The sequence below is a fragment of the Tachypleus tridentatus genome, chromosome 1 (assembly GCF_004210375.1).
Source record: "Tachypleus tridentatus isolate NWPU-2018 chromosome 1, ASM421037v1, whole genome shotgun sequence".
Lineage (NCBI taxonomy): Eukaryota > Metazoa > Arthropoda > Merostomata > Xiphosura > Limulidae > Tachypleus > Tachypleus tridentatus.
This window is the reverse complement of record NC_134825.1, coordinates 65,998,238-66,023,193: the sequence shown is the minus strand read 5'-3', so window position 1 is coordinate 66,023,193 and position 24,956 is coordinate 65,998,238. Positions and strand designations below refer to the sequence as shown.

The 24,956-nt window shown below is 34.3% G+C and overlaps 1 protein-coding gene across 2 annotated transcripts; it reads right to left on the bottom strand.

Annotated features, from left to right (window-relative positions):
• Positions 1-17,987: 17,987 nt before the first annotated feature.
• LOC143250811 (uncharacterized) lies at positions 17,988-23,515 on the bottom strand. Of its 2 annotated transcripts, none has more exons than XM_076501858.1 (4): positions 23,382-23,515; positions 22,249-22,344; positions 21,928-22,015; positions 17,988-20,558 (listed from the first exon to the last, which is right to left on the bottom strand). In XM_076501858.1, the coding sequence occupies exons 2-4, from the start codon at positions 22,327-22,329 to the stop codon at positions 19,399-19,401; spliced, it is 1,329 nt and encodes a 442-aa protein (XP_076357973.1). In that variant the 5' UTR covers positions 22,330-22,344; positions 23,382-23,515; the 3' UTR covers positions 17,988-19,398. The 2 variants fall into 2 exon arrangements, with proteins under 2 accessions (XP_076357973.1, XP_076357962.1); XM_076501847.1 differs by having other exon boundaries at positions 23,275-23,458.
• Positions 23,516-24,956: the final 1,441 nt, after the last annotated feature.

The following is a 24,956-nucleotide window of genomic DNA, read 5'->3' as shown; positions in this document are numbered from 1 at the left end:
TTTGCGCGAAATTCAAACCAAACCAAACTAAAAGGACGAAGCATCACCCCACTTTGCTCGAATTGTTAAAGTGTTTTTAAACCAAACGTTTCCAGATAATTGGATTGGTAGGGGAGGACTTATATGTTCAATGCTTGTTGTTATCTCAAATGACAGTAAAGTCATTAACATTTATTTTCGGACTCCCTGTATGTACATGTATTGCGAACCGTAGTGTCTGTCTTTCATTTACGGCGGCCGATTCCAGCGCTGCATTTAAAAAACTGCACATGCAGACACAGCTCAAGACCCAGTTTTAAAATGACTGAAGAACAGCTATAAATAATACTAATGGCATATGTTGTTTCCCAGATGGGATATTCCACACTAAATTGTTAGGAATTAATCAAACTATTATTCATATTTTAAGATGTGACGTAACTTAAATAATAAAAATGAATATTTACCATACGTTATTGTTTAGTGACTCTTAACATACCTGTAATGTTCATCATTACGTTTTTTGGTGGGTGGTATAAGTATCTCAGAGCTTTAGTTCTAAGTGAAACCATGAGTGCAACATAATTAACTTTTTTAAAGTTAATGAAATCATTTAAATCGATAGGTTAACTTAAACTTTTACCATTACTGAGGACGGATACTTTTGATAGATTGACCTAAACTCTTTCCGTAGTTGAGGACGAATGTTTTTGCTAGTCTCAACATTATTGTACAGGATGTCTTTTAAAAGTTATCAACGCCTGGCATGGCCAAGCGCGTAAGGCGTGTGACTCGTAATCCGAGGGTCGCGGGTTCGCGCCAGCGTCGCGCTAAACATGCTCGCCCTCCCAACCGTGGAGGCGTATAATGTGACGGTCAATCCCACTATTCGTTGGTAAAAGAGTAGCCCAAGAGTTGGCGGTGGGTGGTGATGACTAGCTGCCTTCCCTCTAGTCTTACACTGCTAAATTAGGGACGGCTAGCACAGATAGCCCTCGAGTAGCTTTGTGCGAAATTCCAAAAAGAAACATTGAAAGTTATCTCACTTAATTCAAATTGTCCTAATCTTGAAATGGACAGTTATACAACTCAGATCTGTTATGAACAAGTTACATTTTAGTTCCAAAGTAGTCACTGAATTAATATTCATAACTTCAAATAATAGACTCATTTTATCTCGTTCTTCTTGTTTTTATAATTAGTATTACAAGCTTGATGCAGGGAGATAGCGACTGCTTGAAGCATCGCAATCAGAAGCTTTAGGGTGCCTCACGGTTGTGAGTTAAAATACCACAATAAAATTAATTCAAAATTAATTACTTTCTTGGCTGATAATGATAACATTCGAGGTTCGATTCTTTGTTGATATTTCGGATTGTTGATACGAGGTTCATGGTTTTCACAAAATCATACTTCACACTTTGGAATCATGGATGCACTCGCTATAGGTGTGCCTGCTAAATCACACTATTGATCAGGTTAGAGTCAAACTGCACTATATGTGTTGGTGCCAAATTACACTATTGGTCAAATTAGCGCAACACTTGACAGTAGATACTGTTGACTAGCTGATTTACGTTTAGTCATTTCTCTCTTATCTATATCATTAGTATAAAATTAGGGATAGTTAACGCAGATAAATTATAGCTTTGTGTAGCTTTACGCAAATATTCGAAACAATTTTTGCATTGGGCACTGACAGCAATGATAACTCGTCGTGCAAAAAAAGGCATAAGTGGTTCTTGTAGATATAAGGAACTAATACATCTATTTCATTCCAAGTATATTCTTAACTATAAGTGTACTTTAAAAACCCACCATCGTCATTTATTCTTTAAATGTAATTTTTGTTTCACAGATTAAACATGATTTAAATTTGAATTCTACTTTAACTGACACACAGCCAGGGGTTTCTTTTTAATTTTTGTGTTTTAAACTCCTAATTTGTTCTTTATAACACAAGTGAAAGAAAAATTACCAAATAGTTTTAGATAAACAAGATTTATCATGGGAAAAAACAACAACATAATAACAGATCTGGATCCTTTGTTGTAGTTTATGTTCTTAATGATGTTTTTCGGGAGTGTTGAAGGTCAAATGTACTTTGTTTTGAATTTCGCGCAAAGCTACACGAGAGCTGTTTGCGCTAGCCGTCCCTAATTTAGCAGTGTAGGACTAAATGGAAGACAGTTAGTCATCACCATGAACCGCCAACTCTTGGACTAGCTATTCTTTTACCAACTAATAGTAACATTATAACGCTTCCACGGCTGAAAGGGCGAGCGTGTTTGGTGTAACGGGAATTCGAACCTGCGACCCTCATATTACGAGTCGAGTGATATTACCACCTGGCCATGCGGGGCTTGTACAACTTACATGCTTTTCTTTTGTATTGTTTGTGATAATGTTTTGTCTCGTGATAAATTAACTTTGTAGTTACCATTACCCTTTGTTTGTATGTATATCGTTTTTCCCAAGATATTTCCATTAATGTGTATATGTACACCCTTTTCCATAAAGAAATTCATTCATCGTGATTCAAAGTACTACACTATGATAAGTTCATGTATCTTACATTCACGACAAACGTACGAAGGTCATCTTGAGTCTTCCAGAATTTTTCAACTTGTGACCAGAGATAAGGCAGCCACTCAGTATCACTCTATTGGCCACTTTCCATGCTAAAGAAATGACTTTCTCTCTTATAATGTATTAACAGCCGAAAGTTCTGGAAATTGGTTGTGCAATTACACTTACTCCAAACCAGCTCGGCAGCTTTCAGTTCTAGAGTTCTGTCACAGAGCAATCTTATGCCTTATGATTCTCCTAATGTTTACTTTTTGACATGTAATAACCATTCTGCTTTGTCGTGTGAAACTTCAAAAAGAAAAAAAAAAAGAAAGAGCACATTCCTTATTCATGATCAGTGGTGCATGAGCTGAGAAAATTCGGCATTTCGCGATCATATCAAGCACCACTGAAACAAACAATGTTTCATGTACTGGCCTCAAAGAAACAATAACTCATGGCGGTCAGGAAGTGAGTCAAGAATGTGGTCGACAGCTTCAAAAGAAGATACAACTATTGATGCATTCACTGTGCACACTTAGTATGCAAAACTTTTTTTTTTTTGCATTTTCAATGTTTAATGATTACTTTAAATTGCATGCTGAAAACGTTCATCATAATACGCTGAATAGCATCTATACATATTTACAGAAGACGAACGATAAAGATGGTTTTCTAGTGTTTTATTAATTCATTCGGGCAACATTATATTGCATTTTAATGTTGTTACCTTTAGCGTTTGTTTGTTTTACTTGTTTTTGAATTTCGCGCAAAACTACACAAGAACTACCTGTGCTTGCCGTCCCTAATTTATCAGTGTAAGAATAGAGGTAAGACAGCTAGTCATCACCACCCATCGCCAACTCTTAGGCTACTCTTTTACCAACGAATAGTGAGATTGACCGTCACATTATAACGCCCCCACAGCTGAAAGAGCGAGCGTGTTTGGTGTGACGGGAATTCGAACCCGTGACCCTCAGATTACGAGTCGAACGCCTTAACCTACCTCGCCATGCTGGGCCGTTACATTTAGTGACCCCTACTATAAAACAACAATGTAGTTCACTGCGTCGCATGGTTCAGGCGTCTCGGCATGTAGATATGAGGCTCTCCTGAAACATAAGTCTGTTTGTTTTAATTTTGCACAAGGCTACAAGAAGACCATCAGCACTAGCTGTCTCTAATTTAGAAGGAAAGAAAGCTAATAAACATTTAGCAAGTAGCATTTTCAAGTTGTTACTGTTTTCCATAATTGATGGAAATAAATAAATGGTTGTGCTACTTGTTTGTTAAATTTCGTGCAAAGTTATTCGAGAGCTATAGGCGTCAACCGTCTCTAATCTAGAAGTGATAGACTAGAGGTAAGATACCTATTCAATACCACCTACTGTGAATTCCTTGGCTATTTTTATCGAATAGTGGAATTGATTACCACATTATAATCTGCCACAGGCAGAAACATAGGTAATAGATAATCTGTGAATCACATTGTTTGAAGTCTTTTACACACAGCCGAATTGTACGAAACTGTTGATAAGGTAATTGTCAATTTATAGTTAACTATATTATAAATTACCTATACCTTCTTATCAAAGCAAACTAATAACATAGATTAAAAAACTTAAGTAATGAAATTAACTAGGAATATGTAATATCATAAAACAATTTACAATACAGTAAAAACGTGCAATGATTACAAAATTGTATTGATGCGTCATTACTTTAGTACACCATTCTGTTATCGATATTTTGAGCCGTAGTCTAAATAATATGTTTATCACCGTAGAAAAGTTAGGTTATTCCTAAATCTATATACGAAGCTAAAACCAAAAAACGTTTGAGAAATGCATACTTCGCAAGTCAAAACATTACCACTAGATGGCGCAAGATTGGAGCCTTTAGTTAGGTAGAATTTTTTATCAAAAGTAAACTATCCTTACAGATAAAAAAATAAAAATAAAACACTTGTGTTCAGTTAAAAATATTAAACTATTATATTTTGTGTATTGACATGTAACTGTTTTATATTTGGTGAACGTTAAATACAGTTATCTTCCTCATGTTTTTTACTATGATCCTCTCTACAATTAAATATCATATTCTCCATACTTTGCAATAATAATAATAAAACATACCCATTCTTCTGTATGATCAATTTATTGGATTACTTACATCTTAGTCCACTAGGTTTCCTTTAATAGTGTTTTGTTAAGGAGACTCTCTGTTTAAAAGTTTTATACTCTGTTTTATATTCGAATCTAGAGCCGTGTTGTTTATACGTCCACAGTGTTCCTTTTTTTTTCAGGGAATTAGGCTTAATGAAGCATTAACAGTCAATATTGAAGTCATAATTATATGTCGTCTAGAACTTAACGCCAATGGGAGAAAACTCCATCAAAGCATCTCACTACCTAGAATTATAGTTTTTCCTGCTCAGTGCCACTGCCGGCTTTATCACAAGAGAAATAGCGACTGCTTGAGGCATCGCAATCAGAAGTTTTAGAGTGCCTCACAGTTGTGAGTTAAAACAACACAATAAAAGTAATTCAAAATTAATTACTTTGTTGGCTGATAATGATAACATTCGAGGTTCGATTCTTTGTTGATATTTCGAATTGTAGGTACGAGGTTCATGGTTTTCCAAAATCATACTTCACTCTTTGGAGTCATGGATGCGCTCGCTATAGGTGTGTCTGCCAAATTACACTATCGGTCAAATTAGCGCAACACTTGACAGTAGATACTGTTGACTAGCTGATTTACGTTTAGTCATTTCTCTCTTATCTATATCATTAGTATAAAATTAGGGATAGTTAACGCAGATAAATTATAGCTTTGTGTAGCTTTACGCAAATATTCGAAACAATTTTTGCATTGGGCACTGACAGCAATGATAACTCGTCGTGCAAAAAAAGGCATAAGTGGTTCTTGTAGATATAAGGAACTAATACATCTATTTCATTCCAAGTATATTCTTAACTATAAGTGTACTTTAAAAACCCACCATCGTCATTTATTCTTTAAATGTAATTTTTGTTTTACAGATTAAACATGATTTAAATTTGAATTCTACTTTAACTGACACCCAGTCTGGGGTTTCTTTTTAATTTCCGTGTTTTAAACTCCTAATTTGTTCTTTATAACACAAGTGAAAGAAAAATTACCAAATAGTTTTAGATAAACAAGATTTATCATGGGAACAAACAATGACATAATAACAGATCTGGATCCTTTGTTCTAGTTTATGTTCTTAATGATGTTTTTCGGGAGTGTTGAAGGTCAAATGTACTTTGTTTGTTTTGAATTTCGCGCAAAGCTACACGAGAGCTGTTTGCGCTAGCCGTCCTTAATTTAGCAGTGTAAGACTAGAGGGAAGGCAGTTAGTCATCACCATCAATCGCCAACTCTTGGACTACTCTTTTACCAACTAATAGTGGAATTGACTATAACTTTATAACGCTCTCACGGCTGTAAGAGCGAGTATGTTTGGTGCGACGAGGATTCGAACTCACGACCCTAAAGTGCCTTAACCATCTAGCTATGCCGGGCCCAAATGTACTTTAATAATGTGAAAAAATAATGTACTAATATCAATTATATAGCTTAATTACCATGTGCTGATGTTATAAATACCTAAGGTTTATAAATTTAAAGATGTTGGGGAATGTGATGGTTAGGAATAAATATATACACCGTGCAAGTGTTTAATACGTTAACAGGAACCAACCGTGAGATTTACTGGCCAGCTATAAAGGATTTGTTTTTCGTCTCTATGGTAATGCGGTTCAATGCACCAGTGTTAAAGTTGAAGGAACGTGCGCCACATGTAGAGACTTTTTTTTTTTTTATTGATTTCTGTGGTGTTACTTTTGTTCCTAAGAGTTCAAGACAGCATTGAAATTCAATGAGCACATGCTCAAATTGACCTGGCTTCGACGCCAAATGGCACGTGTTTGCTGATGACATAAGTACGCATGAGATAAGAATTTATATCCAGTTAAAAGCGTGGGAATCGCCTGCCGGGCGTGATGCTAGATCGTGCACGCTACCTCATATTTGTCACGTTGTCATAGAAGCGTGTCCGGTAACCACACCATACAAAAGTATATTTTGTTGTTGTTGCTCATTTATTGTTATTATTACTGTATTGTTTACTGCACCAGGTGGTGTTTTATGTTTGACATAATAGAAATTATTATGGTTGTATTTTATGGTTTATTAAAAGATAAGAACGACATCGAACACAGTGTTTGTGGTAATTTCAAAGTGGATTTTAGTCAGTGTATTTCATATTACGGCATTGACTCTTATGGACTTCACTCGCTTCTTCTCTATTCGTGGGTTTTGAAGATGCATGTTTAGAACTTATTTTCGTTTGACTTCCTTTTTTGGTTGGTTAGAATACAAATGAATTTATTATAAGTTTATTTCTACTTTATTTTTTTTCTTGTTATAACAACAAATTAAGGATTTTTTAACCATTTGATGTAAATGTTTTCTGTCTAGTCTAAAACGTTTCTGATTACGTTCCCATTAAAATCACTTGTAGCTCATTTTTGCATTGCATAATATGCAAAAATATATATTTTGATTTGTTTTACGAATTTTCCGTTTATTTTTATTCGGTATTGTACTTATATATATAAAACACAAGATGATAGAGTCAATATTTAAAGTGCTAGCTACGGAGGAACACAAGTGTCACAAACTGTAAGATATAGCTGTATTAGTAATTTCCTGCAAATATACAAGAGAAACTTGAGGCTCATTTGGAAACATAAAGTAAACCGAATATGAACATCTTCATGTATCTAATAAAAACGGTGTTATGGAGTCGCAATTATTTGATTATGAAGACAGCTAGGTGTAATACACAGAATCCAGTAAAGTACCAGGTTAAACAAGATCTCCTAGAATGTATTAGAAAATCAATACAGCAAACACGATAAAGTTCTTTATCCTGCTACCAGGTTAGTGCTACGAGAAATTGATTAAATAATCTTGGTATATTTTTATTAGCCTATCAAAATCTATATTTGTTAGATCATACGTTGCGAGTTATTGCTGATAGAGAAACTAGGTGTTGCAATATACTATAGCTTAATTATTTTCATTCTAAATAAAAAGGTCGACATTTTTTTAGGTTTTTAGAAAATTCATCAACTGAGCTTAAGATAAGGTATTTTATTATTATTATTTATTCAAAGTTTATCATTATTCGGTTATAAGTCCGAAGAGTTCTAACTTCTTCGAAAACTTCCAATTTTATCAGCTCACACGTTATATTTTATTAAATTGTTATGATTGGTTGAACAAAACTGAGTGGATCAACGTTTTATTTTAAACACGATTAGAGCTTAGCTTGAAGTTAAATATAGTAACATGTTTTTGTTATTTTTAGTGAAAGTAAACGAAATTATCTAACTCAGAATTTCAAATGTTATAAAGATACGTGCATAGTTGAAGAAACATTGACAGAGTCGTTTTACACTACGTCACCCAACAACACTACAGTTGTCATGGAGGAATTTGTGGCTTTCAAGACGAAAACAAGCAATGCAAGTTCAGCTTTATTTATACGGTTAGATTACTCTAGTCTGGAAGATGAGGATAGTGTATTATGTTAACAACGCTATCACACACAACAGAACAAATTTTTAACGGGGGAACATGTCCCCATACTTTTGTTCAAGGACAGAACATTATTATGCATCCCCCAGTTATTGTAACTCCGCCACTTTTCAATATACTGTTATGTTTTGTATTTATGCTTTCCAGCTCAATTACGCAGAAGCACAGTGTTTTGATAATTATATTCATTAAATATTTGATATTAAATTTCTAGCATTAATAAGTTATGCTTTGATACTAATTTATTTACACATGTTTATGTATTGTTTATTTATGTTAGCATGTCATTCTTATTACATATGGTCAACATTGTGTAGAGACTTGAACAATCGATAAACGTAGAGAGAGAAAAGCTCTGCAGATACCCCTCATGTAGCTTTGCGCAAAATTAAAAAACAAACAAACAAAAAGCTGAAAATGCTTAGTTGATGTTGAGCATTCTTGTATTACTCATGCCGCCACGTATTTCTGTATGACATGGCATAAAAATGGCATTTCTTTAGAGTTTAAAACGTATTAAGACCATCGGACTTGGTAAAAACCCGTTACCACTGGCTGGAAAAATGGGAGAATGGAGTGTGGGGGGAGGGAAGAGTTAAAATAGAAAAGTAAAATTTCAAGACACTGTCTTTTCAATTGAACCGCCCCTGCAAAAGATTATGAAGTCTCTCTTTACACGGCTGGAAAGAATGTGTTGACAGGCAGGAGACACGTTCCCACGGTTCGAAGTTTCGCTATTTGCGCACACCTGTCACGAGTATCGAGGCTGAGTTTGGAACGTTCACACACATGCACAGTCAGTCACGGAGGAGCAGCTTGTCGCTCGTGCAGCTGCTCGTGAAGCACCACTGGCATTCGGCAGACGGTTCTACTATAGTAAAATTTTGTTGATTATTCACGTGAGCTCGTGTGGGAAGTATCATGTCACGAAGACAGTTTGAACTAGGTTGACATGTATGTAATACTTAAACGTAAAACAATGTACGTTAGGGAAGAAATTTCCACCAACTAAAGTTGTAATTGCGAGATATAGAGCGGTATTAGTTTGGTAAAAAATGCACCCGAAAAAAGAGGTTTACCCAAACATACACAGTATACATTTTACACGTATGCATATGTGACGTACATTCAGAGTACTAATTTATAGTATCACTTATTCACCATACATCAGTGTACCTCGAGGGTAAAAATAGGTTTGACAATACTGAAGAATAAGATAGATATTCGATTGTATTTTTGTAGAACTAAATGGATTCACAACAACATAACTTGTTTAAGATGTTTACAGATACATTTATAATATCCTATGAGCACTGATCCAAATATTTTGATAATTGTAAGTAAATAATATTGTATGTTTATATTATTTAATAAGCTTCAAATAAAACTATTACTCGGGAAGCAATCAAAGATGGATAATTTTCTCAACATCAATATGTTTATGATAACTGTACAATACCATCTAACATTTTAAAATTTGATTTGCATGGTATTTCAGCTATCTTTTAAACCGCCACAAGGAACCTATGTTCATATAGGTTTTGGAGAAGTTGTAGCATTTTGAGATTATTCAACATATGCGTTGTTTAAGATATTATAAGGTTAAATTATTTTTAGTAGTTTATAACCTCTGTTTATGTAACTTATAATATAATGTAATTACCGATAGTCCAAATGGAGCCGTATCAACCACCAGTTAAACATAAAAATACACACTGAGCTTATTTGACATTCATATATGAACTCACTGATATACTGTATTTCTTATATTAATTTTGCAAGATATTGACGTTTTCTTATGAATCGAAGGAAAAATAAACTCAGTTACTGTTGTTGTTTTGTTTCATATATATCTAAACAGATATTAGTTATTTGCATAAAAATATATTATTGTTTGTTTCAGTGTAAAGCTGCACAATGGAATATCAGCACTGCCCACTTTAGAGAATCGAACCCTTGATTTTGAAAAAGAGGAACAAAGAGAAGGAATTACAAATCTAATAACAAGTCATCTGGAATCAGTACGAACGGAATCTTCTACATCATTCATTAGATCGTAATTAATAAGACAATAATTTCGTTTTTTTGTGTATGAAATTTTTAAATTTAAGTTTTGTAAGTATCAAAACAACAATGTTATTTATATGTGCGTCTGTTCGAGTAATGTTGTTTTCAAGTAACAAAACAACAATGTTACTTATATGTGCGTCTGTTTGAGTAATGTTGCTTTTAAGTAACAAATCAACAATATTATTTATATGTGCGTCTCTTTGAGTAATATTGTTGTTTTTAAGTAACAAATCAACAATATTACTTAATGTGCGTCTGTTTAAGTAATATTGTTGTTTCTAAGTAACAAATCAACAGTAGTTCTAAGGAAAGACGTACACTATAAGATGTAGTGTAATATTTACAATATATATCTAATTTCAGAGTTCAAAATTTTTTGAAATAAATTCTTTTTTTAGCCTTAAGATCTATATATGTGTGTTTACTGACAGTAAACTCTTCGGTTAAATTTATTGTTTTGAACCTTGAAAACAAAAAGTTAGAGTGTTTTTGGGTGATACGAATCAACATCAAACACTTCCTGAAGTTTCTGCTTTTTATCATAAAATTGGGTTCTTCGTGTTTATTTGAACACTCATCTTGTTTCTGTAATCATAATTTAACTACTTCTAAAAGTATAACAAATGTTATATATATTGTTTTGTTTTTGAACTTAACTGTAATATGTAAAAAGACTTAGTGGCGCAACTACATGAAAGGTAATTGAGCATCCTACATTTATTTCCATTTTAGCTGTAGTTACGATTCTGGCTGATTCGCCCCTTCCCCTAAAATTACGAGGGCATACTTGCGACACTGAAAAGTCTTAATCCAGTCATTTCACTTGGAGTCTAGTTAGCACACACATTTTTTAATGACTCCAATCAACCCAACAGAATTCAAGAAGAGTAGGTTATTTTCGTTGTTATAATAGAAAAAACACAATAAAACTTAATATATATATACATATATATATATACGGTCACAGTTTGACCTAAAACTAATGTATTTAACATTAACTAAATTATATATATATATGTATATATTTAATTATAGTTATTAAACAAACTAAGTTTGTAGATAAAAACTAAAACAATTTAAAAAGTAACTTATAAATTAAGCAGTGCAGTCCTGTATAACAAACTGGTCAGACATTAAATGTCATAAAGCAAAAATTGACTTTTAATACTCATATATCAAAGCACTTCAGAAAGCTGCAACCTGAAATAACCTGACAAACTTATGCCTCATCGAAATGAAGAGCTGACTGGTCTAATAGTTAGCATGGTCAAAGTATGGATCAAATGTTTTGCGGTTTGAAGCCAATTCTCACATAAACGCACTACACGTTGGGGCCTTTGATTAGTTATAAGGATAACGGTCAAGTCCCATTATTCTGTCTATTAGTTCAAATTTAGAGACAACTACGAGAAATTTAGTCCTTTCTATAGACTTACTTGAAAATTCTGAGTTGTAATCCTTCCTTATTCTCCGTGTCAATAGTAAAAGGGTTCCTGATCCACATTTTACTGCTATCGATTGGAGGCAAATATTCCTTCAAGCATGATTTTAGCCTCAAAAGATGCTCTTTGAATGATGAGAAAATTTCGTCTGGAATATTACCTTCTTCATCCTGACTTTATAATTTTGTTAAAGTAGGGAAAGACGTGTTATTTCTCTTTTACAAGTTAATTTTTTCATAGGTGCCTCTGTCCTGGGCTATAAAAATATTTATGTTAGCACCTGGAAAATTTAGATTTAACGTATTTAAGAAGCCGAAAATGTCAGATAGGTAGGGCATTTTAATTAATCATTGCAAATTATGAAACCTGTCTCTAAATTTAAATATGTATCCTTCACTGATGGGGGATGTTGTTCCAAAAACAAAATAACTTCATTATTCATTTCGATGAGCCTTTTAAAGACATTTCCTTTTGATAACAACCAAATTTTACAGTATAACAAGAGATGACAGTGTTCACTTCCTAATTGTTTGCACAAAGCAGTAAAGATTCTGGAGTTCAACGATCAAGTTTTTATATAGTCTGTGAATTTAACACATTATTGCATAGTTGAATTCAAACGTAAGGGCATTTTCTTCATACCTTACGTCCCTCTATGAATGCTACAATACACGCATTCACAGTTTGGTGCCACTGTTCGGATCCTCTGTAAAACCACTCTGAATTATAAAATTATTGATTAAATTAAAAAAGTTCTTCAGCCGTTGTTCTTGTTGGAAGTGGTTTATAAAACAATAAATATTAATGAATTGTGTCCTTATAATTAGTATTAAATTGGCATTATGTTCTATTTGTGTTTTCATCCATTTGTGATGAAAAAACTGATTATATTGAACTCGACGTATGAGAGTTTCTTCATTATTTTTCACCATATCCACAATTCTGTCTTCACTGTTTTATTAGATAGGGTCAGTAAATTCAACTGATTTTTCTTGTTGTTTTTTTTATAAACACGAGACGTAATTACTTATTACTGTTTCAAGAATACTATTCGGATAACTTGTCTCGACTATTAGTTTTGAAACTTTGTATGAGTCCATAAACAAGTCTTCATTGGAAGATCTCGTGGAAAAAGTATGTGAAATTATTTATTTGGAAAAAACTGTTTCATTTTGCGTATTTATGAAAAATCTATTAGCTTACTCGAGCATTCTGGATATCTGGTATCCAAGTGGTGTTTCAGTTTCGATGTTTTCATACATTCATTTGATAATGTTGAATTACAAAGAGTACATAGTTGCATGTCATTATTGCTACCACCACTTATAAAACCATACTTCAAATATTCATCACAATACTGTCTAGTCCAATCGGTTTTTCTTTGCTACCAAGCTGCATATCACTTAAACGTTTATAATTCATCATATTACTTTCACTAACTTCAGTTTCACTAGAACTAGGCTGGATTTGCGAATCACTTGAGGTTTTCATGTGTGAGGCATGTTTCTTCAGCCATCTACCCATGTTGGAGAGGATTTTTTCTAAAATGAACAACTTAAAAAAATTTAGTTCGTACAAACTAAGACAAATAATTATCTCTCTTCTCAAAACAAACTGACGTTTCTTTCTAGCATCGGCCATCAGCAACTTGTCTGCTGCCATCTGGTAATACGAGACCTAAGACTCAGGTCTTGCATGCCTGTCAATTTCCATTAACAGAGTAAACAAATTTAACACATTTGGAACAAAATTCTTAAAACTTTGGTGTCGAAGAACCACTTAACTTGAATGAGCAAATGGTTCTTTTGTATGAGACAAAATCCCTTCTTTGATCTTACCTGCAGACAGGGGAAGATCAGCTTTGATTCAGCAAGGAAACATGTCTAGTTAAAATGTGGTTTAAATGTACGGTATTTCACAAAAATCTCAAGGTTATCAAAACCATAAAACTTTATTTTAGGCTCTCTAAGTTGTACTAAGTGAGAACACTTTAATTTCTGAGGGATTGAAGGTATGAAGACAACCATCAAGTTGTGAATTCTATAGTTTTATATCCTTAAGCACAAACATTCACTTTTCCTTTCTGTTGTATTAGATTACTAGAAATACTGATAATTTGTTTGTTTGTTTAGAATTAAGCACAAACTTACACAATGGGCTATTTGTGCTCTGCCCACCACGAATATCGAAACCTGGTTTTCAGCAATGTGGGTCCACAGATATACCACTATGTCACTGGGGGCAAAATACTGAGATACTGAAATACATTTCAAGTTACATGAAATGAAAGTTTAAATTAAAATTAATTTTATTAGAATATATTTATATTAGCTGGTTTAATTATATTTTTCTTTAATATACAACAAGGGCTTAGAGAAAGTATAAAAAGGGCAGTTGGTAGTGAAAGGGTTAATATTAATTCAATTTAATTTTTTTTAGTTTTATGTGGTCCATCTTTTTTTTTTTTTTTTCACGGACAGGTACCGGGTCGCGCACCCCACTTTGGGTTTGGTTTGTTTTGAATTTATCGCAAAGCTACACGAGGGCTGTCCGCGCTAGCCGTCCCTAATTTTGTAGCGTAAGATGAGATGGAAGGTAGCTAGTCATCACCATCCACCGCCAACTCTTGGGCCACTCTTTTACCAACAAATAGTGCGATTGACCGTCACGTTATAACGCCTCCACGGCTAACAGGGTGAGCATGTTTGGTGTGACAAGGATTTGAACCCGCGACCCTCAAATTACGAGTCAAGCGCCTTAACCACCTGGCCATGCCACACTTTGGGAAACGCTGCTTTACAGTAAACACACTGGTAATCGTAATTACAACAACGCATGACCATTTTATACAATCAGTAGAATTTAGCTAAACAAAGATAACTACTTTAAAATGTCTCGACACACTACACAGACCTAGAGATAATTATTCTAGGAGAGAGATGGTGTTGGGCCTGATTAGCTCTGAAACTTACTTTGAAACTCTTCTATCAAGATGTTTGATAGTAACAGATATACCATTGAATGTCGTGGGTGACTAATTTTGAGTTGGATCGTCAAAACGTTCATAAGAGTGTATATCAATGTGTCTATCATCTGGGGATGGACATCTGACATCGTTAGTAAAATGTTTTTGAAATTAAAATAAGACTTTTGAGAATCAACCTAAAGTAATTTCTACTTTCATGTTTCGTCTTGATGATAGCGGAAGTCAATATGTCCTTCAATTACAATTAAGTGAGACAGTTCGAACATTTCATTCTAATGTATTTTCCTTAACCTCCATTCTGTCAGACGTCTCAAACATTTCATTTTAGGTTGTTTTCCTTCAACTCCATTTTGTCAGACGTTTCAAACATTTCATTTTAGGTTGTTTTCTTTCAACTCCATTTTGTCAGATGTCTCAAACATTTCATTTTAGGTTGTTTTCCTTCAACTCCATTTTGTCAGACGTCTCAAGCATTTATTTCTTTATGGCATATTTTCCTTAACCTCCAATCAGTTGTACAACTCAAACATGACGCTATTATTGAACCATCACGCAGCTTAATAATTAAACTTTACCCGCTAGAAAAGTGTTTTTGGGAACTATATTATAAAATGGAGTTTAATTGTAGCCCTTTTCAGAAATTGGATGGCAAATTTTATATATTATACACCTTTATAGAAAAAGCAAAAGTTCTCAAAAATGTGTCAGAAGATTTAATACAGGGCAGATAAACGCCATCTATACAACACAAATAAGTATAGAAGTTTGTAGATTCTTATGTAGCAAGTTAAACCCTGTGTTCAGAAAATAATACAATCTTATAGCTTAAAGCGTGAGAGAAAGCTGACAAACAGTGCTAGGCACTGATACTAAGGCTGATTTATGTATAACACTTCCGGTAAAACACTAGTAGTGAGAAATGATAAATCTGTTTGGCCAGTTGAGACAGCTTCAGTTTTATTCATTGTATTATTTAGGACAAAATGCTAGCTTGCCAGTGTTCAGAAATTTGGTTTACCCAGCCGTGCACTTTAAGGTGATTGCTGAAGAGGTTGCATCCAAAACGGTCGTGTAGAGGAAATAGAAAATACCAGGGGTTCATCTTTTTAACTTTTTTTTAGCGCAAGGTTAAACAGTGTGTTATTTACGCTGTTTCAGATGTAGTAATGGAACTCTAAGTTTCTTTGAAAAGAAAATGAAAAAAATGCAATATTTAGTTTGTGTTGCAAAGTTTTCTTCAAATTCACAATCTGAGAGTCACGGGGTTAAGTCCCGTCTACGAACCTACTCACTATTTCGACCATGAGGGGCGTTATTATATGAGTGTCAATCCCATTATTCGTTGGTAAAGAGTATTCCAAGACTTGGTGTTCGCTAGCTGCCTTCCCTTTCTTAAAATTATAATAAAATAAATGTAAATTATTTTTTACAAAAAAAATTAATTTGTTTATAGTTAAGCTTAACGCCACACCACGGGTATCGAAACCTAGTTTTTAACCTTATGAGCTCCCAGGTTTATCACTGTAACACTGGGGGACTTTACAAATTTTCTAGCCAAACGCAAAGCTCCACAATGTGTTATTTGTGCTGTGCATGAAACGTGTATCTAATCCTGATTTCTAGCTTTATAAATCCGTATACTTACTACTTTGCCAGTGGAAACAAATTTACAAAAACAATAAGCTATAAGTCACAAAGTACGTTAAGAAGCCGCTCACCTTCTAACAGATATGGATGACTACGAAACTGGACTGATCGTTCTCAGTCACAATTACTTGTACTGAAATGAATACGCGGAAGCTGGAAAACTGTTCGAGCTATTTTCCATATAAATATTAAACGATTGTTACGAAGGTAAGTATGCGTCAACTGAAGCTCTATAAGAAAACAGGTACTGAATTTTACTGTTACGACTTGTAAGATTAGTGACTTTTTACATTAGGATTTGACAAAGTGAAACAACCTTCATCTTGAAACTGTCGCGTTTGGTTCGCTTCTTTGTCGGTATTTGGTTATAAAGACCCTGGAGGATCAGGTCATTTTGACCTGTGTACGTTCATATACAGCTTCTGATAAACGTATTTATAAATACTACACGAGGGTTAGAGTAAAACACACTTACCCCGGCACCTCTCAGAGCAATGTACATCTACATAAACATTTGGGTAGAAATACCGCTTCTCAAAATTCCATAATCTTTTGTACTTTCAATGATTATAAATACCCTACAATGTTTCTTAATTAAGACTGAAACTAAGTTTAGTAACTTGGTGACCTGTTTTTATTTCTCAGATTCACTGGGGAAAGGCGTTTAGAGCTATCTTCATCAAGTATGCAATATTTGTCTAGTTCGCATAAGTCATTTTTGTTTAATTTTTATCGAAATAATTCAGTGTACTATGAAAGAGTCAATCTGTTACTGTTTCTATGTTTGAGTACTTGTGCATTTAGGGGCTTTATCTGTTGTTGTGAGTAATGTGTTTTGCATTGTTTGTAGTTTAGTTTGAACTAGTTTTGGTGTTACGTTTATCCATTCTGGTGCTGCATAGTCGATTACAGATCAGATGCATGTTTTGTAGATTTTTAATATGTTCTCGGCTGTTGCTCCACTATTTCTACCAGTTAGACTCCTAGCATAGTTTGTTCTTCACTATATTGTGGTTTTAACGTTATTTAACTGGTTTGTCCATGTTAATTTTGAGTTAAATGGTAATCTTAGAAATCTGGCGGATGTAGCAGTCTGAAGAAGTGTTCCGTTCATATATAACTTAGTTCTTTTTGTAATTTGTTAATTTTATGAAAACCACTACTTGGGTTTTTGTTATGTTAACTTCAATTCTATATTTTTGACAGTATTCACTTATTCTATTTAGTTGTGGTTCTACATTTGTAGCTTCTATTGATGCTGTGGGGGCACTTTTCCAAACAGCAACATCATCAGCGAATTGTGACGAGTATCCACGATTTGGATCCTTCACAGGCATATAGTTAACATACCGGTTTGTTTGAATGTCTGCGCAAAGCTACCCGCGGGCTATCTGCGCTAGACGTCCCTAATTTAGGAGTAAAGGCAGCTGGTCATCACCACCCACCGCCAACTCTTGGGCTACTCTTTTACCAACGAATAGTGGGACTGACCGTTACATTATAACGCCTCCAAGGCTGAAAGGGCGAGCATGTTTAATGTAACGTGGATTCGAACTCCCAACCCTTAGATTACGAGTCGAATGCTTTAACCACCTGACCATGCCGGGCCCTGTATTTCTAAAAAGGGTAAATAAAAAAAACGTAAATTTCGCAGCAAATAAATATTTTACACCACAGATACTTTTATTTTTTACTAAATTTATATACAACAATTTATACAACAGCTTTTGATATCGGTGAATCACAGTAGCACGATAGCTTTCGTGTAAGGCGAACTGTACTAACAAACGGAAGGTTTGCGTAATACAAAATTACCTTTAAAATGAAATACGTAAAATCCTTATCAGAAACATTACACACTTAAAAATTAGGGTTACGTCCTACAAATAATAATTACCCTGTTCATGTAGCAAGACACTTTCTTCGATAACAGTGCACGTATAAAACTTTCGTAAGTAGTAATTTTTAAATATTTAACCTTAAAACACTAAATGTCAAAATGTCTTTAGAATTTCAGTTTTTATGTTGGGAAGGCGTTAAATTTTACTAGGACAAAACGAATGTAATAATTATTAAAATAAAAAAGGTCCCACTAGAACCATCTGTTTATATTTACCATTAGTATAATTTAATCTCTTACAAAATAAAATGTAGTTAATTAGTGGTCCAAATAAATAAAATTTCACTTTTAAGAAAAAAAATGTAATAACATATTTATTTATACCTGATCTCTATTTTCATGAGTCTAAGATTCATTGTATAAACGATTAGTAAAATAACTAAAATGTACCGAAAATTAAAAATTATGTAAGGTAAGTACGACATTTGTATACATACATCAATACGTTAAAACACGTTCATCATCACTTTTAAAATGCGTTTTTAACATTTTAATCAACAAAAAGAAACATTTGTAAGTAGACTATGAAAATTAAATACATTGTAAAATATAAGAATCTGGTTGTGTTTTGAAGATCCCCTGGTTAATATTACTTACAAAAACTAAACTAGTATAATTCCTATTAATTATCTACACTTGTACACACTGTGTTGAATATTTCAAACTCACCACTTGACACTGTTCATACCAAGCGTAAAAAAATCTGTCAACCTTTAATCACACTGACTTCATACTTTTAAATATTTAAAACACTGCTCAAATAGTATGCAATGTTCTTTTCGCCTGCAGTCAATAATTGATTCTTATTACATTCGTTAGATCTAACGAGCAATTCTTTCATATTTACGATAAAAATGTTTTTTTCAGACTGAGTGAAAGCAAAAACCTTTTTAATTTTTTTAAGGATGTTATTGAACCAATAATTCGTGTTCTTGTGGTCTCATGTACCATTTTATCGAAATACAACAGTCTTCATGTAAACAGAAATTGCATCAAATTCACAAAGACTGCTCCAAGATCTTCATTTGAAAGGTAACATTAATGAAAATATGGTAAGCTAAAACGACTACAATACTTTAAAATCAGCAACTACTCGCAAATTTTGAAACAACAGAAGTTAGCCTTTTGCCTTAACATTATATAAAGGAAATAAACCACCAAGACTTTATGATTAATCACCAGGGGCGCCAAACAGCATTGTCCGATCCTTGGGACGATCTACCTGGCTGATGATGAACACTTGGAATCTTATGTGTTGACATATTCTCGACAAGACATGAACTACTGAACGTACTATTATGTTCACTGTGAATTCCAACTTGCCTAGTCACTAGGTTTTTATCTGTTAGAAGTCTCTGTGGAGAAATAGTCAAATGATTTTCCATGTGATTAATGGTTGAGTAACCACTTGAAACGCATTCTACACTTAAGAATCTTGGTCGATGTTTATTAGCGATGGTAGACTGGACATCTTTTTTCCTCAGAGTTGATACGGAAGTGTTAAATCTCGACAGTGAAATATCTTGAACAACGCTTGGACTCTTGGATGAAAGGTTTTGGGATGAATGGTCAATTTTACTAATTGTTACATAAGGTGAAGATTCTTTTGGCGATCCCATCAAAGATTCAGCGAAGACTTCAGAACTAGAATCACTAGAACAGGGACTGGGAACACAACTTAATGAACTGTGTCTTCGCGGGTTTTCGGGTGACAGTGAATGGTCCCAAAATGAGAAACTGGGAGTGGCGGTGTTACTCGTGCTAACCCTATAATTTGTTTGATCCGTGGTTCTGGAATCTATCATAATATTATTAGGAAGATCATTAGAAACAGAAGCAAAAGCTTTTCTTGGAAGCAAAAACGCAATATCTCCGTTCGGAAGGCGACTTGGAATAAGAGAAAGACTCCCCAGAATTGTTTCAAAATTATCAGAAATTGTTGATGGATTTGTAGCTGAATTAGGAGCCATGAGAACGTTATTGTTAATATCCACTGTAACGTTCTGCAAGGTCCTGGGAGGCACTATGTTATCAGAGCTTGTAGTGAATATGTTACTGGGTATCTGGACTCTCATTGGTTGAAAATGACTAACGGCATCTGGAACGGAAGAATTCATTCCTGGAAAGGCAGTAGAAGCTGTACCTGTGGTGGCTGCTATACTGAACAACGTTGGTGTCTGGAGACTTGAAATACAGTTCCCCAGATGGTTCAGTAAACGTTGACGAAGATTTTTTTCTATTCCTATTCTATTGAGATAGCGGGTAACCTCAGAGGCACATTCACTGAACCCAGCTTTGAACTTACTAAGAACGGTGGGATCCGTTACAATGGCAGCTAGAGAGAAAAAAAGTGAAACAATAAAGAAACATGTAAATAATACTACATAGAGGGCCAGAAAAATAGGAGAGATATATGTTACTGTAGCTGAAATGAAAAGTAAGCCTCGTCATAATATACATAAAATTAAAATCACTGTTACTTTCTTTCATACTAATGTTAAGTACAAAGTTTTAAATCTATGTAATGAATACCCACAAAGTATGAAATTTTTATTTCAACATATTAGCTTTGGTTAGTTTGATTTCGATTGTATGGAGTTACAAAGGTATAACGGTGTATAGCATCAATTAGCAACAGCAAAGAAGATAACTACAAGTGACAAAGCGGAATGTCTGCGAACTTACAACGTTAGAATCTAGGTTTCGATACTTATGGTGGGCAAAACACAGACAGGCCCTTGTGTTAAACGACAATAGCTTCAGTGTTGTTTTGCAAGATAAGTTTAAACTAGTTTTCTAAAGAGTGCAAAACAACAGCTGAAGTTGTTAATACCGCTGAGGTTTTGTTTTAAAAGTACTGAACAGATGAACTTTGTGTATAAATGTAAAAAAGAAAATTGTTTAAAAATATACGAAGGCTCGGCATGGTCAGGGCACTTGACTCGCAATTCGAGAATCGCGGGTTTGAATCCTCGTTACGAAAAAACAGGCTCGCCCTTTCAGCCGTGGGGGTTATAATGTTACGGTTATTACCACTATTCGTTGGTGAAAGAGTAGCCAAAAAGTGGGTGGTGATGACTAGCTGTCTTCCTTCTAGTCTTACACTACTAAATTAGGGACGGGTAGCTCAGATAGTCTTCGTGTAGCTTTGCGCGAAATTCAAAAACAAATAAATAGACGAGATTGTGATTCTTCTTGATTCGACACACATAAGTATAAAGCCTCTAGGTGTCCACAGTCCAGTTCCTGTGACGTCAGCGAGATATCTGTTAAAAGAACAATTTGGTGTTTGTTCAAGGGCAGGACAATATTTTTGAAAACGGTTCCTGGACTGAGTAAAGTTCGAGGACTTAATATGTTTAATATAAAATAAGATGTAAAACTATGTAAAGCAATTACTTGATTTAATAAACGAGTTATTTTGACGTGGCTGCTACCACATGTTCGGTCCATTACCTCTTTAAACGCATTCATACAAGGAAGTAGCAAACATGTCATAGACATTGTAAAGGTAGTAAAGCTTAGTTTAATTTTCCCGAAACTCGTTAATATTGCATTATTGTAAACATAAGATACACTTATAACAGCGTTAAGACACTCACAGGTATAACATTAAATGGTTCATTAAGACCGAACTACAGAATCACAAATATGACATTAACAAAACATACACATTACACTGCTACTGATCAGACGAGACTTACCTGCCACTTGCTGTCTCTGCACATTTTGAAGATGTTTGACAGTCATATCCAAGATATCTGCCTTTTCAAGCTTTGAATGTCGGGATGGCTAATGGGTAAAAAATAATATATATTGTTGTTATTAACAATCTAACCGAGGTCTGTAATTATGACTTTACACTGTTTAACCTTTTTTTTTTTTTTTAAATACACAAAATGACAAGAGACCCACCATGGAACAATTAAAATACAGGTTTAGATTTTGTATTTCAATATTCGTAACTTTTAAGTTTTACTAGAGCATTATTAATCTAGTTTAGATTCGTACAAAATATTACTTACATCTTCGCGTAACGCATCTAGAACCAGAGTCTTCAGTTCGGTGAGACACTGGTTGATTCTGGCTCTTCTTCGTTTTTCCATAATGGGTTTTGTAGTCTATACGAACCACGACAAAAACACAAATAAGGAATCGAGCTGGTGATAATATAATAATAACACAATGATAAATATAAGTACATTGTATATGTTAAGAATAGCATAAGCACAGCTTACAGAGTTGGGAATTTTACATTCTACATTCAAAAAAGGTAAATGCATAACCAATATGATTCAAAAATGCAACAAGTTACGCTAAAGCACTAAGTAGATAATACACCTATACCATTACAAACGAAGTGATAGTTAAGCCTATTCCACGAGTTTTCACAACGCCTTGACGGTTCTAATCTGAATGCGATAAATTAAACCTACTTATCACACCAATCACCCTTATATCTACCGAGGGTATTACTCCAGTTGTAACGTATCTTCACACTAATCCATAAAATTAATAAATGTAAATGTCTTCAAGTTACAGTTTTAATACATTACAAAAATATTATTTATTCAGACAAGTTCAACTAAATAAGGTACGATTAACTTAATAATTACTATAAAAAACTAAATTTTTCAAGAATTTTACCTATTTAATTAATTACTAATAACCAAGGGTGTTTACTAGCTACTCAAAAAATTAGTGGCTTGGTCCCCCCAGAAGCAGTTATTATTTAGAGTAAATATAACATATTTATATCACTCTATTACTTTGTAATTATAACGCACGTAAGAAACCTCCGAAGCACTGTGAACTGCATCCGTGAGATGTGCCAATGTCCAACGACGCCTCTACAATTAGTACTTGAACCGAAACGTTCTAAATTTTATATTAATAATTATATATTTAACACCACAGGTTTTTAGGCTCGTAGGCTGGAACTTACGATTTGCAATTGAAAGCTTGCTACAATATTAGAAACCTGAAGTGAAAGTATAACTTTATTTTTTATTGAATTACCTCTGTACTTAAAAATAATATTAAATACTCACCCGTCGGTAGTCACTAGTTTTTGATGGCGATTTTTCAGCAGGCATTTTACCTTAAAAGTTACGTTAACAAAAGTATTTTTAAGTCCAAAACTCCAGCTCAAACTTACATTTCACGTTTATCACCGACTTCCTTCTATAAACACCGCGTAACGGAATGCGACTCTAACAGTTGAGTTTCTCAGTTTAAATCATAACCCCTGATGTGTGGCCTCCTCAGTACCACTCAACAAGTGCATGTGTGGGAACGTGAACGCGTGACTTGATTGTTATTTAAAAGGTCAATGAAGCATGCGAGTCGGGCGTGTGAGAACAGCGAAGCGAGTTCTTTCCCACACTAGATCACAGAGGCAGGCGCAGCACCCGCTGTTTAGATGAGGTAAGGAAGCGCCTGGAGACGACAAACATGGGCCTTAAAGGGTTGCATATTTTTGCTGATAATATTATTGAATGTTATCCATACGAAATTTTATTTTAAATTTACAAAGTTTTATACATATCATACACGTCGTCGTTCTTCACATATTTTGTTAGTTTCAATTGTAAATTTTAAAGGAATAAAACTAATTTCTTAAGTATAATTCTATTTACCACAAAAATCTTGCAATATGACTTCAATATTATGTTGATATTAATACATTTGTGTTTTTCGCACAAAGCTACTCGAGGGCTATCTGTGCTATCCGTCTCTAATTTAGCAGTGTATGACTAGAGGGAAGGCAGCTAGTCATCACGACCCACGGCCGACTCTTGGGCTACTCTTTTACCAACGAATGGTGTGATTGACTGTCACATTATAACGCCCCCACGGCTGAAAGGGCGAGCATGTTTAGTGCGACCGTGATTCGAACCAGCTACCCTGAGATTACGAGTCGAACGCCTCAACCCACTTGACCATGCTGGGCCCCGATATTAAGACATCAGAAGTAAACAAAATAAAAAATATTTAAATATTTTAAAAATGCTAATCTTGTATAACAAAGTGGTTAGAAGCGTTTAATATTATTCATCAATTCCAAAGGATAGTAAAATTCATAATGATTAAAATGCTTTGAATTATCGAATAAGTATCGTAGCTGTTAACATTTCCGGCCGTAGTCCGTGAAAATCTTAAGAGATTTATGTTATTCCTAAATCCAACTCACAAATTAAGCTAACATTGCACAATAATTTTTATAAGTGTAAACATTAATTAGAAATAATAATATGTTTAACATAGGGCTGGTATAAGCCTACAAAATGTTTAGTTATTTTTATTACAGTATACCTTTGAAACGTATGAAAACAACTTTGTGTTTTTAAAATTTGTTTGTATGTATCACATGCGTTGCTACTTGACTGTATTAACTGATACTGTGGAACAAATTCCGACAGTTACATAAAGGCATAGATAACATAACTCTACAAAGCTGATTAGCCATCCGCGTATGTGTGTTATGTCTGTGACTTACAAATCAATCAGGGGTAATCTGAGCTAGAAGATGCTAGTAGAACTGCACGTGCCACCACTTTCTTCTCATAACCCTGGCTCGTGCGTAGTGTGGGAAAACTCCGCCTCTCAGTGCGCGTGGTGTGCTGCTATCACAGAAACTGGTTCTAAGCCCTCAGGCACGGAAGTAAGACTTACGCAGCTGATGTTAGCAGATGGACTGGTGATGGCACTACACAGTGGCGTAACTATTTAT

Coding starts and splice junctions, on each gene's coding strand:
- LOC143250811 (XM_076501847.1), bottom strand. CDS start 23,319: ATGCCTGCTGAAAAATCGCCATCAAAAACTAGTGACTACCGACGG. Junction 22,016..22,248: donor TAGATGCGTTACGCGAAGAT/GTAAGTAATATT, acceptor TTTACCCATTAG/CCATCCCGACATTCAAAGCT. Junction 20,559..21,927: donor GCAGAGACAGCAAGTGGCAG/GTAAGTCTCGTC, acceptor TTTTCTCTCTAG/CTGCCATTGTAACGGATCCC.